Source organism: Protomyctophum bolini (assembly GCF_963924005.1).
Source record: "Protomyctophum bolini genome assembly, chromosome: 5".
Taxonomy (NCBI): Eukaryota; Metazoa; Chordata; class Actinopteri; order Myctophiformes; family Myctophidae; genus Protomyctophum; species Protomyctophum bolini.
In genome coordinates, this window is record NC_137866.1 from 20032290 (window position 1) to 20047869 (window position 15580).

At 40.4% G+C, this 15580-nt stretch overlaps 1 protein-coding gene across 1 annotated transcript; it reads right to left on the reverse strand.

Moving 5' to 3' along the window:
* Nucleotides 1-885: 885 nt before the first annotated feature.
* On the reverse strand, nt 886-15574 carry cdk16 (cyclin dependent kinase 16). The gene is made up of 17 exons (XM_080764060.1): nt 15258-15574; nt 12611-12751; nt 12009-12143; nt 10649-10752; nt 10236-10349; nt 9190-9246; nt 8939-9053; nt 8685-8779; nt 8233-8295; nt 7528-7651; nt 6961-7081; nt 5814-5911; nt 4857-4962; nt 4475-4517; nt 4057-4147; nt 3770-3829; nt 886-3553 (listed from the first exon to the last, which is right to left on the reverse strand). The coding sequence occupies exons 2-17, from the start codon at nt 12732-12734 to the stop codon at nt 3525-3527; spliced, it is 1479 nt and encodes a 492-aa protein (XP_080620186.1). The 5' UTR covers nt 12735-12751; nt 15258-15574; the 3' UTR covers nt 886-3524.
* Between the last annotated feature and the right edge of the window lie 6 nt (nt 15575-15580).

The following is a 15580-nucleotide window of genomic DNA, read 5'->3' on the forward strand; positions in this document are numbered from 1 at the left end:
GAAAACAATGCATGGATGCACCTGGGACATTATCCTCAGTGATGTATCCCAAGGTCATCAGGGTTTCGGGTCTCACAACATCCCGACTTATGTCCCAGTAGCTACCCTCGATCAGTCCCATTAGGGAAAGATCAGGGCCACACAATCCATTGCTCTGGAACTACTCTACCAGGACTGGGAGGTAGATCAATCTGGCGCGTGGAAGGACTAGGCAAAAACAACGTCTCACCAGGTCCAAATTACAAATAAAATCTAATTATGTTGCTAAGTATATACTGTACAGACAGTGCACATACTGTACATATACATACTGTACTAAAATAGGTTCCCGTCTTAAAAGGTAAAGTTACAAACAGGGGTTCAGTTTGAGACTCCAGGACTAGATTAGATAATAGAATTGTAGGAATTAGAAAGTAGAGTGCATACCTCCCTTTACATATGCAATTTCCACCTGTGACTGTGATTTTGACCTTGATTGTGACCCTGACCTCTGATAATGTTTGAGACGAACGTTAATCAAGTTAATGAATGGCATACTGATCATTCCCGACAGGTTTGATGTACCGGTAAATCCACCTATCCATTCTCTAGTGTTACTACAAACAAATGGAATGTGGTGAAAACATGTATACATAGTATATCTCATGGAAAATCTCATAAAGGGCAGCTGGGCCTCAAATCTCAATATCATTGAGTATAAATTCAGTTTTTCCGAAGGCACCAGCCAGTAAGCCGCCATGCACATAGAATGTTTCATAGAAATTCCGTCATGGACCAACTGCGATATGGTATGAATGGCATGGCAACACCACTGCAACATATCTGTGCTCGTTAGTGGAGTGAGACAAAACAACCAACTAAGTTATCAAAAATGTACAGCTTTTATTGTGTATTTGTTTTCAATACATTGAAATAACTTTGTTTTATAACATTTATAATATATATGGTCTTTCAAGACGACTTTCGTACTTGGATTTTTATTCCAAGCATGGACAGTAGTGCTTTCTGGAAGATGGTAGGATATTCAAAGAACAGCATAGAAAATACCCCACTTAAAAGTAAGATACAGAAGAATCCTTTCTACCATGCAATACAATGCAGATAACTTTGGTATATTTCAACAGTGGCAAAAGGATGATGGCAACAGAACACATTTCAGTTTAATTCAAAAAGGAGAAAATTAGTTTTTTGACCCTTTGTGGCACAATTAAGGGTTAGGGTTGGAGCCGACATTAAAATGTAGGGTTGGGTTTGATTTGGGGTGTTTGTTGGCATTCTGCTGTCATGTAGACATTCAATGGTAAAGTGTACTGATGTGAATGTGAGAATGATCGTGAGACTGTAGACACTGAAGGTAATACTAATGTCCACAATGGACCTGCTCATACAGTACATACAGTAGATAGCCTCATTAAGAAAGGCACAGTTTCAACATAATGACATATGGTGGGAATAGTACTGCGTGTCATTGTTGATACTTTGTTGCAGAACAAAACAGTTTTGTACTTGACAGTTCAGATTTGCATTCGTCCAGATCAAAGAGTCAGAAAACAGATTTTCTGTGCCAGTGTAATAGCAGTTGTGCAGTGCTGTCAAATAATAGACACTTTTAGAACCGTATTATGACTAGCAATAAACATGCATGCATAAATTATTACATAATCCAAGATCTGGTCAAAATGTAATTCAGTTATTGTTTACAAAGACATTCCCCCTCTCAAGCAAATGGAGAGAAAGAGGACAATATGTTACCTCCGACAACATCGACAAGACCTGAAATTACCCTCGACATTGAACCCTGGCCCCTAAAATTGACCCATGATCCTAACCCATGCACAACTTTTACATAACCCCTGAACCTATTTAAAAACTGGCAGGACAATACTAAATAGATAAAGTGTTTATAGTAAAATTACATTCAAAGAGTTAAACCCATAAGATAATCCATCAAATGTAGAGAAGAGTAGATCACTGTCAGGAAGTGGAAAGTTTGGACCGGAGTCAAGGATTTAGAGGTCGGCCGTGACTAAGTAGTTTTCCATCTTTGGGTTTTCACTTGACTTGTGAAGTGAATTAAATCCACTCGTGCCTATTCATTTGTACGTGTATTAGCAGTGAGGCCTTCTGCTAAATTATACTGTAGCTGATGAGTCATTTGTGTGAACTATACTAGCTAACGCTTGTACATTTTGTTTCTTTAAATAATTCAATGTGATTTCCACATGCACACGTAGGCCTACAGTACATAAATATATAATTATTCACAGCAGCTTGATCAATTAGAGTCATGTCTCTAAAGGTAACGCTCTCCAACAACACGTAGAATTATTCTGTAATATGTAATCAACTTAAAACCACCTGAAGAAATATGTGTTTTCAAACAACACAAAATGCATTATTATTATTATTATTTCAGAATGAAGCCATCAGAATCCTCACAGATTATCTATCTATCCATCTCATAAATCAATAGATGGTTTGAAAAAAGGTGAGGTTGGTGGGCAGGGCCTTTTTATTAAAGAGCAATTGCACCTAGAAGAGGAATTGAACATGGTTGTGTTTGGCTCGTCACAAAAACTGTAATATCAAAGCTTAATATAAAAATAACTGCGGAAACAACAACCTGTGTGGAGTGCTTGGTACAGTAGGCGACATCATGCTCATTTTCCTCTGAGCAATGCATCTCAAAACCTACAGGTTTGTTTGGAAGGTCTTATTGCCTTATATTAGACAGGAGCTGTTATTGCATCGTTAAAAAGAGTCCCAGGAACCTCGTATCTAAAGTAAACCAAACATAAACAATAAATCAAACAGCCTAACCCTAAATCCAACATACCCTAAAAACACGCCTCAATTTTGAAACCAAACAGTGTATCCCTAAACCAAACATACCCTAAATCTAAACCAGACATACCCTAACTCTAAACCACACATACCCTAACTCTAAACCACACATACCCTAATTCTAAACCACACATACCCTAACTCTAAACCAGACATACCCTAATTCTAAACCACACATACCCTAATTCTAAACCACACATACCCTAATTCTAAACCCCACACACCCCAACTCTAAAGCAGACATTGCCGTACAGTACCTCTGAATCAACACAGATCACATCAAATAGACATGGCTCCACAGGACCCAGGAAGAACATGATTCCCAGCATGCCCCATACACACTGTAGCTCTCTGAACCAACAGACAAAACAAAGAAAAATATAAATTTCTGTCAAAGTAAAGTGTTGTTGCCAACCGGGAACTGAGGAGAGGGGAGTAACGCTCAATGGAATTGACAGTACAGTAACTATCTATAGGTAAAATATTGATCGATGAATCTGGATTGATTTATATGTGTCAAGTCGCATCATACATTGCAGTAAAAGTTCAACTGCTTTTTCCCACACCCTATGAAAGGGTTTCTATGTCTACATTTTAACCTTTTTAGTTATTGAAGGATTAGGAATAATCCCTTCATTCCCCATTGTCATCCTTCATTCTTTATCATCTTCTTAAACCTTTCAGCAGAGCAGACTGGATACACTCTTGACTACAGAGAGGGAGGAAGAGGGGGGAAGCTTAGACAAATGTTTACAGAAATTGCACAGAATCTTCAAAAGTACTAAATACAGGCAGAAGGCAGGGTCTAGTGGGGCCATACGTAATGATTGAGTAAGGTAATGTTATACATTTTTGGACATCTGAGGACATAGGACTAAATTGGGAGAAAAAAGGACAAAAAATATATAATGTGTGTGATATTCACCAGGTTCTGTCAGCGTTTCTTTCTCCAGTTGAATGTTAGGCAAACAGAAGATGGATGACGCTAAAGCACAACAATCACAAAGAAATACTTTATATTAATATAATGCATGCATATAATATACAACCAAATACAAGAAAATTATTCTGCTATATAAATAGTATTTCAGAAAACTTAGGTCAGGATTAAGAAGGCGTTTTTAGAATCAACTTTCTGAAGAGTTGACTTTCTGAAGTGTGTGTGTGTGTGTGTGTGTGTGTGTGTGTGTGTGTGTGCGCGCGCGCACTTACTGTCAGGCAGTTTTACAATTTGATCTCCGAGGTTGCTGAAGTATTGATGACTCATTGACTCCTCTGCTGACAATCTCTTCTTCCCTTCAAACTGAACACACAAACACCAAAGTACAATTGCCTAGTTAGAAATCATAAGCTTTTTAGTAAAGTAAAGACCAAATAGTATGCGCTGGGGATCCAAACATCTTCTCTTATGGGGGTCCCTGGCATATCTTTTCAAATGGGGGTCCGCGGGCTAATAAGTGTCAATTTGTTGGTCCTTGACATGAAAAGGTTTGTAGCCGGCGGGGAGGGTGATATTGGTCATTGCATGTCCTAAAGGCTGGGGCGTCACCTGCGATATGGTTGTGATTATTTAATGAGTGAATCAAAGAGAAAGTAGACTGTAGAGTGAGGAAGTGATGGTGGTACATACCTTCAGTAACTTGGAGAGGAGGTCCACACCTTCACTGTCTAGCCTGGACACACACACACACACGCACACACAAACAAAAACACACTTACAGTATGACACAATATGACAATATTATCTTTTTTCTTCTGCTTCCTCCTCCCCATCCCCATCCGTGTGTGTGTGACGTACGTGAGTAGGGAAAAGTTTTCGAGGTCGACCCAAAACCACCTGTCGACGAACCGTGACAGCTGAGCTAAAGGAGATGAACCTTACATGGGACGAGGTACAACATGCAGCACAAGACAGGTCCCACACGAAGAGGATTAAGTAAGTGAGTGTGTGTGTGTGTGTGTGTGTGTGTGTGTGTGTGTGTGTGTGTGTGTGTGTGTGTGTGTGTACGTACCGAGGTGTGTGGTCCATCATTCTCTCTGCGCAGTAGCGAGGAAAGTTGAACGACCTAAACTCTTCATTACGACGGATACCAGACCAGCTGTCCTCTGTGGGAGTTCCTACATATGCCAGTGCACACACACACACACACACACACACACACACACACACACACCAGTAAATTCAAGGATAAGATCCTAGATCAGCAACATTTCATTCAACTTAAGGCCGTTTCAGACGGGGAGTGAGTGACGCACAGGCGTTCTCGCCTGCATCAGGTTCGCGAGGGGGCGCGGGACACGTGGCGTGAAAAAAAAAAGAAGCTCACCACCATCCAGGACTAGTCGCCCATGGATGCATGCACAAACAAGCATTGCATGGTACCGCGATCGCCGCTTGCGTCAACGCTCCTCAACTTCTGGTATTTTCGTATTTATTGGCCTGAAATGTATTGGCCTAAAATAATCACCAAGACATTCTACCATTCATCACGACGACACTCTTAGGTATGTGCTTGCACAAAGGAACTTACATCTTATCCTGTGTTTGATAAACTATATACATACATTCATGAATCCACTTGCTGACTGCCGACCGGCTATATTGGGCAATTTCTTTATAGGGGTTTCTTTTGACCCTACCATTAATTTAACATCCTATGGCAGGCAAAAATGTAAAACTTTCCTTTTCTTTAAGTATCCTTTCCTTTTCTTTATGTCAAACTAGGGGATTTTCATGATTCTGAATCCAAGCATTAGTTTTGCACAAAATACACTGGGCTAAAAACTGCCATAGACAAATGTGATGAGGTCAGTACATTTTGGGCACATTTGTGCAAGTGGCTATGGCTGCTTTTAGCCCAAGGAGTGTATTTTGTGCATGACCCAAAGGTTTCTCAAGTGCGTGCGTGCGTGCGTGTGTGTGCGTACGTGCGTGTGTGTGCGTGTGTGCGTGCGTGCGCGCATTGTACCCAGTAGTTTGAAGATAAAGTGCAGTTCTTCTTCCACTGTAGATCCTGGAAACAGTGGTCTGCCTGTCGACATCTCATAGAAAATACATCCCACGCCCCTGTAGACGCAATGCAAGACAAGCTTTTCCACAGTACCACAGAATGTTTCATAGCATTCTGCATTTTCACTTGCTTATGTACAGTATCATCAGATCATTCCCACCAAATGTCATGAAAACACACCCATCTGTTCTTGATTTTGACTTTGACCGTAGTAATGTCCTCGACCTATTCGACTCGTTAATCATATCTTTGGGGCAGCCAGCCGCAGCCTACTGCCAGTTGTTGTTGTGGGCAGTGCAATGAATAAATAAGTCTTTACTACTAATGGTAGTAGCGCTAACACATGTCAGTATAGAGCACCGAAGTCTGACATCACTTTCAGTAGAGGGTGCCAATACACAGGTTCATGTATTTTTTATTTGCATTGTAATCCCCATAGGGTGATTTTAGGTCGCTTCATATAAGAACTGTGTTTTAAAAATAAACCGACCACCCCGGCCTTTCTGTCAGGGGAGTGGCTGTGCGTCGTTAATGATGTCCATTCATATTTGATACAGCCAGTTTATGGAGAAAATGGAATTAATGTGGCCGCAAAAGCCTTGAAACTACATATGTCGCTGCTAATATACGTCACGCCCAGCTGTCAACACATTGCATTCCTGAGATTCCTTGTTGACGTAAGCTCAGCTGATGGTGACTCGACTCGTACTAACCACGAAACATTCAATATCAATAAAATAAAAATAAAATTATACGTAATTAACATTCAGTTTCTGTTGTGCGACGGGCAGATGCAGCAACCCCGCCTACCCGGAAATGTATTCTCTGGGTTGTTTGACTCGTTTATAACGCTTATTTTGTTACTCTTTGGGTATTTGTACATTTCCACCTTCAGTCGATGCTTCATATCCATATGAGTGAAAAGGCCGGGGTGATCGGTTTATTTTTCAAACACAGTTCTTATATGAGGCGATCTAAAATCCCCTTATGGAGATTACAATGCAAATAAAAAGTACATGAACCTTGGGACTGACGCCCTCTACTGAAGTCAGGACTTCGGTGCTCTATAGCCAGCAGCAGTATTGGTAGTATTCATAGTACTCACCACATATCTATGTGTGTAGAGTAGTCGGTAGTCCCCAGCAACACATCTGGGGGGCGGTACCATAACGTCACTACTTCGTTAGAGAACGTTTTAGTTGGAATGGATTTTGCTCTCGCCAAACCTGACACAAACAACGTTCAGTCAACCGTGAAACCTACTAAATGTGCATCGATTTCCACTGTCTGTCTGTTGTAATAGTACAGCATAAAATCATTCTTATCCACTTAAACTCCAGGATTCCCAGGGCTCTATGCTAGCCTCCTCCTGTTTTCGGTCTACATTAAACACAGCCGAAAACAACCAATGCACAAGCTCGCAACCTGGTGAGTTGTGATCTACTATTTTCACTGAATGTTAGCCCCTAAATAGGCATTCTAGAATTCAAGTAGGGAGTTGATATGGCAACTATATGGCAGTAAATGTGTCAATTCTACTTCTAGTTAATTAGGAAACATTATAAAACAGATAGTTGTCATAATAATTCTACTACAGCACAAACTAGTTGTTTCATATAAAAGTGTGAGCTTTATTATCTCTTATCTCCCATCTCACATGCACTCTGTTTACCGAAGTCAGCTAGTTTCAGTTCTCCCTTGTCATTGATCAAGAGGTTTTGTGGCTTTAAGTCTCTGTGAAGAATCTTTCGATTGTGGCAAAATTTTAAACCTCGCAGTAACTGGAACAGAAACAGCTGCAGAGAGGAAAAATAAAGTAAATGTTAATTGACCAATTCAGTTCCAAGTGAAGTCTTTAATAAATAAACGGTTTATAATGTATATCTTCACACAACTTTACCCTATGGTTGGCGGCAGTTCTGTCCTCACAACACTTTAGTTTATAGTTCTCTTTTCTATAACTTAAAGGACCACTTCTCAACCTATCTTCATATAATTGGTCCTCACTAATGTTCATGATAAAATGCCACAATATCTTTTCTGTCTCTCATGGGAGGGCTGTGGGCAATTCAGAAACCCGTCCAAGCCAACTGCAGGCTTTCTCTTCCTGAAAAGTTGCAATGTGATAATAGAAGCCATCATTCTCACAATAATAAAAATCTAAAAAAACTAAACTACAATCTTGTTTAAAATAAATCTGCCAAACAATGATGTTTCTGAACTACCCAGTGCCCACAGCCCTTTTTTGTATTTTATCATGAAAATAGTGAGGACCAATTATATGAAGATTATACGAAGGTTGAAAGGTGTTGAAGTGGTCCTTTAACTAAGAGACAAAGGATGTTCCTGTATTGAAGAATAATAAACGTTATTTTACCTTTACATTGTTGACATGGATGCAGTTTCCACAGTCATCCAAGTACTGCTTCAAATCCTTGTCCTGACACACACACACACACACACACACACACACACACACATTTAGAAAAGTAAATAAATGAATGTCTAGGTTATTATTATTGCCAGGCCCAATTCAGTTAGGCAATTCTCGTTGTACCCATTGTTCATTCGTTGTGGCCGTTGTTGCACCTGCAGTTCCCATTATCATAATTATACTACTATACTTGGAGGGTAGTCTATGAGTGAGGAGGACTGAATCATCAGGGAGACAGGGATCCATTATATGGGGATTTATATCTTTGGAGATCCACTGATCCAACATACTTCTTTGGGTGACGGGAGTTAAGGCCTTTATCTGTGGACATTCATTGTGTGTGTGACTGATTGTGTGTGTGTGTGTGTGTGTGTGTGTGTGTGTGTGTCTCTCACCAGATATTCAAACACCAGTGTAAGAGTCTTCTCTGTGTGGATGATGTCATGTAGCGTGACAATGTTGGCATGTTTTAAATCCTTCAGCAGTGACACTAAAAGGAAAGACAAACAGGTGAAATGTGACATTCTGCACAATGAGTACTTTTACTTTTAGTATATTTTTATACCCTTTCAACTAGGTACATTTTGACTTTTACTTTCAACAGTGGTATTAACACTGAGGTATTGATACTTTTACTTAAGTAAAGAACCTTCTCTGATGGCAGTGCAGGGTGCTCCCTCCTCATGTTCCAATCTGATTTCCTTCAGAGCAACAAGGTTGTCTGTCAGTTTACTCTTTCCCTTATAAACCGTAGCATAAGTCCCCTAGAGAGATAGACAGACAGAGTTAGAGTTAATGATAAAACTACAAGATTATGCAAGTAAAACTCTTAAGGTTTAAAGGTCAGGTGTCAGTGTAAGGAGTCAGACGTGTAGGTTCAGAAGTAACAGTCGTATATACCTCTCCCAGTTTGTCCAGCTTAACATAAGTCTCCAGTTTCCCAAAACCAATCTCTGACTGCGGAAGACAGACAATGAGACACAGACAGGCAGAAAGACAAAAAGGTATGATTATCTTATAGCATTGACAAAGAAAAAAAAGCTTGTTTCTCAGTTGGCTGAGAAATGTTTTTCCGCACTCAGATCGTTTTCCTTGTGATGCCTGTTAATGTTGTTCCTGTCATCTTTGCAGTATTATTGCAAATACACACTTTGTTTATTCAAATGAAAGGGAAACCAAAGTGTTGCCACACCACTGACTTGAGGGAGGCAGGAGGATTTTCGATCTCCGGTAGTGGCTGCTGTAGGCGGGTATATTAAAGTTCATGCAACAAGCCAACAGGAACTAGAAAAACAGCCTTGGGCAGTTTGGACTTTTGTTTTGACAGTTAAATGCTAGAGATGGTCAAATACAGATTGTATCAGATGATCTCCAGATCATCACAAGTTTGGCTCATTGAAGTGTGGAACAAGTAATGCTAAAGTAATGACAAGTATAGTGTAGTAGCGTATGTAGAATACAGCATAGTGTGTTACTACAAGGTTCACTTCTCCTCCGCTCCGCAAGGACACTCCACAATGGTTCAGGGGTACCTGTGGTACCTCTCACTTCCTCCCACTACAAACAGGCCTGGATCCGCAGGCCCTTTTTGGAACTAAGCCCTCGTCCTACACACTTCCACTTGGTTTGAGCATAGATATATAAATAATAGAGAGGGCACCGGGATTCCCCTTGCCTCCAGTGCCGTCTCTATTATTCATATATCTATGCTCAAACCAAGTGGAAGTGTGTAGGGCGAGTTGCGAGGAGCTAGTTTAAAAAAGGGGGACATTGTACCTTTGTCTACCTTTGTCTTTTTTGCTGTGTGTTGCTGATGTTTGCCATGCGTCTGTTGAACTTGGTTTAATGTAAGTTCCAGTGTATTACTTCCGGTGATGTGGTTTATGTTTAAGAATAGATTCATTTTATTTGAATGGATATACAGCAGAGTAAAGTACTGTAGATACCAGTGAAACGCGTCGTAGTCTTCTACTAAGAGGTTGTTCTTTCAGGTTAAACTTCTCCAGGTAGCCATCGGGGAGTCTTATATCAGCTGGTAATGATAGACGCTTGTTAATGTCCTGAAAAAAAAACACAAACACACACACACACACACACACACAAATATATAGATCATACATTTTAACTGACCTAGTAACTAAAGTTTTCAACTAAATGTAGTGAAGTAAAAGTATAGTATTTGCAACCGAGATGTAGTGGAGAAGAAGTAAAAGTATTGGAAATACTCAAGTAAAGTTAAGTATAAAGACCTAATTGTACCCAAGAAACTTTCTGTGTGTGTGTGTGTGTGTGTGTGTGTGTGTGTGTGTGTGTGTGTGTGTGTGTGTGTGTGTGTGTGTGTGTGTGTGTGTGTGTGCACCTCAGTATTCTTATTGCGGAGGCGGAGTCTAACAGGACTGTGGTCATCTGAGTTCTGATCACTCTCCCCATCAGAACGCATTTTAACATCTTCATGGACAATCTCTACACACACACACACACACACACACACACACACACACACACACACACACACACACAAAGAATACATACACTTAGTGGACATAATCAAACATCACAATACAATCTCAATATCGACAATGTTACCCTATCTTGGGGATGACTATACTATGGATGACTATACTATCATCATTCATAATGTAGATATGACAAAATTGTGTTTAACACATAACCCTAACCCAGAAAATATAATCAATTTACTATAATCCAAGCTTTAAGAACAGGAAAAGGCCATATTTAAGCTACTTCATAATGCTACGATACAGATGATATCACAGTATTATTAATATTATATGAATATAATATAGTATTATTAATATTATAGCAATATACTGTATCACAGCTCTACCAGCAAAAACAAAGACCAGCATCAGAGACGCCTACGTCTTCGTCCAGTAAAATCTGAAATGACTGCGCATCGCCGGCTGTGGGATAAAGAGATCATACAATATGTTTCTGTGTTTGCTGAGAAAGGAAAATGAGGAAATGGGACACCAGCACATCACTGGCTGTTTGCAGAGGGATTGTCGCTCATGTGCATTTCATGTGAAGGCAGTCAGTCAGTCGGTCAGTTACTGGCATTGACAAACTATTGGTCAACCCACACAGGGTAATTGTAGAAATGGGTAAAAGAATACAAACATAAATGGGAATTTGAAAAAAAAAGAAAAAGAGGGCTTTTTTCCCATAGGGCTCTAGTTAGTACACAGTAAAATCCTCAGTGTTAATTTATCCATTTGAAAATCCTATAGCAGTGGGCAGCATCAATACAGCGTCTGTATGGAGCCGTTGTTGGGGGTTAAGTAACCTGAAAGAGAGCTTTTCTGGGCAAAGAGGGGTGGAACGAACGAGCGCAGTTCACCAACCTACAGTATGAGCCGGCCTCCGCTCCCCTCCTCCACTCCCCTCGCCAGTAGAACGCAGCGGAGAATATTGACGTCACCAAATTTGGAGTGACGCCCCTCTGCACTGAGCGAAATACAAGGTTCACTCCCACTCCTATGCCTCTTTTCCTGCTTCGCTCCAGGCTTTTTTTCCCTTTGAAAACAAACCACCTGTGGTCCCGAGGCTAGGACTTACGTAAGTGACTGCTATGGGATACGTCAACACATATACCAGGTGGAACAGGGGCTGAACCACTGACCTTCCAATTCCCAGGAGGCCTCTCTACCCACTCAGACACTCTATAGAAGTAGTACAGTATACAGTAGTAGCAGTACCTAGTCTGTGGTGGAGGAAGGAGCTCAGACTTCTTCCCAAGCGTCTTGGTCTCCTCAGGGAGGAACTGTATGACTGGAGGACAGAGTGGAGAGAACTTCCTCGACCTAAAACACTGACTTGACCTGACTCCACCTCTTGAGAGAGGAGAAAAAAAGAGAGACAAAGGTGAGAGGATGAAGAATCCTAAAGCTGAATTCTAGTAATCCAATTTCTGCTCACTCGTCTTGCTCACGCACACTCCGTCACTCTAGCATTGCGGTGTTACGGTGCAATTGGTGACCTGCCAAAATTGACAATCGTGTGAACATCACATAACATCAGTGTCCGAATGTAAATCATTGCAGTTTGTTTATTAGCAGAGTTCAACCAAGTTATGCCACGCATTTAAAGTTCTGTGAAGTCCACAAGATGGTCGCATATCTCGGCAGGTCACCAATTTCACCGTAACACCGCCATGCTGGAGGACAGATGACGGAGGAAGCGAGAAATTCGAGTATTGGAATTTGGCTTAAAGAAAAAAGCAAACCCAATCAAAGAAATAAAACAATGAATCAATGGTGAATGAGTTAAAAATGTGTGTGCGTGTGTATTATGTAGTTACCGGTGTCGCTGTGTGATGTTACGTCTTGTTTGGCTGTTTCGCTGATGGTCCTCTCCCAACCCCCTGCCCCACCCCTCTCTGCAGTGCCTGACAGCTGGCGTTTGATCTTCCTCATACTCTCCATTGGGGGCGTCAGCGCACCTGTACAGGTAATCATTCTTTGATTACATTCTGGTCATTTCTGTGTCAGACATAATAGTACAATGGAGAGTACACCAGTGTTGTTTTTGGCAGCAAATTTCTATTTTAGTTTTAGTCATAGTCTCTTGAATAGTTTAATTAGTTTTAGTCACATTTTAGTCACCTGGAATATGTTAGTGTTAGTTTAGTTTTAGTCGACTAAATATACAGGTGATTTAGACTAAAATGTGTTTTGGTGGGCCTTGATGCCGTCGTAATGACTGATTTTACACTTAAACGCTGAAAATAGCTGATCTATAAGCTCACAAAGCTTGTAGATCTGCTATTTTCAGCATGCAAACAAGTGTAAAATGACTTATACTGGATCTCTTGTCCACTGTTCCCTTCCTAACATTTTAGTCTAGTTTTTATTTGACGAAATTGTCAGTATATTTAGTCTTAGTCATCGTAGCTTAGTTTTCATTTAGTTTCCATTTAGTTTTTGTCAGTGAAAAAAGGTAGTCAACGAACATTTTTAGTTTTAGTCGACGAAATCAACACAGTAGTACACACTATTCCTATAAAAGATCATGGAAGGAAATGCACATTTGAGAAGCACTGGCGTATATCACTTTGCCGTTTTAAATGAAAGCAAATGTAAATCTGTGCTACTGTGCTTATATTAGTTTCTGCCTCTGGTGTTGTCATGGTGATGCTATTTCTGTCAACCATACAGTAGGTGCTTTTCTACATGTACATTTTTGGCATTTTATGCTTTATTTAGAGATGGGAAACCAAGAGCAGAGAGAGGGGAGTCATGACAGGAGTCTGATTTGATGCGGATGCAGAGTTGATGCACCAACTGGCTGTGGCATAAGGCTCCCCACTAAAGTATGAAGTTGAACATTTACAACAATTTAAAAAAGGATCTACTGTAGTGGGTTGGTTGAGACATGGGGGCAGCTGTACTAAATTTCTCATGCCAGTTTTCAGTAATCGCTCAAGACAGATTCAGCAGCCAGCAGGGGAAAATATATTTTTTCCACTCCAAAGGGTTCCTAGATTGGTTTTCAGTAACTTCTATTGTGAAGGCCATGTACATGAGCAGAACAACATCTAGATCTTGGATGATTTGTGCAGAATGAGTACACATCACCCACTTAATATGTTGCTTTTTTTTGTTGTTGCTCGGTAGCATGGGCAGATTTATTTTTTTAACAAGCAATCACCCAACTAGTTAGCACAATTGCCCATATGAACCCTAAACACTTTACAGATCATTGAGCACACAAAAGTTTTTCACCCCTGCGTACCCCTGTGGTACATCAGCTGTAGTGTGTGACATATTCAGCACCATGGACAGTTCCTTGAATATATAGCCTATACATTAAATAAGTAGTCTAACCTGTACAGCAGTGACAGTCCTACTGTATATGAACTGTATAAAAATCAAACGGTCAACTTGTATCATGCAGCATGCCTATCATTTCCTGAAATGATACAGCCAAAAGCTGCATCAAAATGAATTAGCTATTATAAGGAATAGCTGTTGCTCTCTGTCTCCCTTGTCCCTGTCTGTTGGTTGAGAGAAAATAGACACAGGAAGCAAGTTGGAAAGCACACTACTTTACTGCATTAACTTAACTGGAATTCTGTCTGTAATGTAATGAACTTATAGCCTTTCTGACCCACACACTTGGCCTATGAGATTCTTTGGCTCTATTGACTCCAATTGTTACTCTGCATAGCATTCACCTTAATTAATACCCCTGAAGATTCCATTGTTGTTGCATATTGTCCCTTGTGTCCAGTGTGTCCGAATCAACAGAATAAACCGCCTCATATCCAATACCAGTAGGTCTAATTCATGGAAACGTCAAATAGGAAATAGGAATGTATTATCATTGGTATTATCACATAAATTGACCTTTTCAGTACCATCTGGCTTGTATAAAAAATAACCATCAGTGGAAAATGTTATATTATAGCCTACGTAATTACCAAACAAAATTAAAATATATAATATTATTATTATTATATATACATAATGCATGCCACCCATGTATAATTTTGTAGTATCACCATGGGTCCAAGCAACCATGAGTCCACAGTAACTTTAGTTAGCTATAGTGAGTGTATTGTAACAATTAGCTGGCAAGCTAACCAATCAATACATCTACAATAAGGATTAGCTATAGTTTGCCAGCCAATCAGTGTCCACAATACGCGTTAACCGGTAGCAATAAACTAGCATACAGGTATAAGGGGCATAAATAATACAAGTCCAAAGGCTGCTAAACCAGCAGCTGCTGGCTTAATTGTCGGCCACGGACACACACAACACGTATCTGCAGTTTAATTTGGACATTGCAAGACGTACGTTACAGAGCTTCAACATAATGTCACTCGATCAGTAAGAAGATATTATGGACAGTTATAACGGCGTTACGGCGTATGAAGTGGTTATTAAATTAATGGCACGCACGTATTCACCATCGCACTGTAAAGGCTGTTGTAGTTCACTCACCGGATGGGGATTGTCTTTATAGCGTGGTGTTGTATGTAATCTTTTAGTCCCAGAAGTCTTCAGCCATGACCGCGCGCTGTCAGTCAGTCTGTCTGTCTGTCTATCTCTGTCTGTCGGTCCCCATGGAGCTCATCATCGGTGCAAACAGATCAGAACGGATTGCAGCAGCTACGGCATGAACCGATTCGTTGTCTCGTTGGTATAGCTTTGTATACTTGTCTTGTTGTAGCCTAGCCTATATCTCTATTCTCTACTGCTGCGATACGCTCTCTCCAGTCTGTTGAAGAAGACGTGCAGGTTGTGCGTTTGTGGATGAAGGTAAA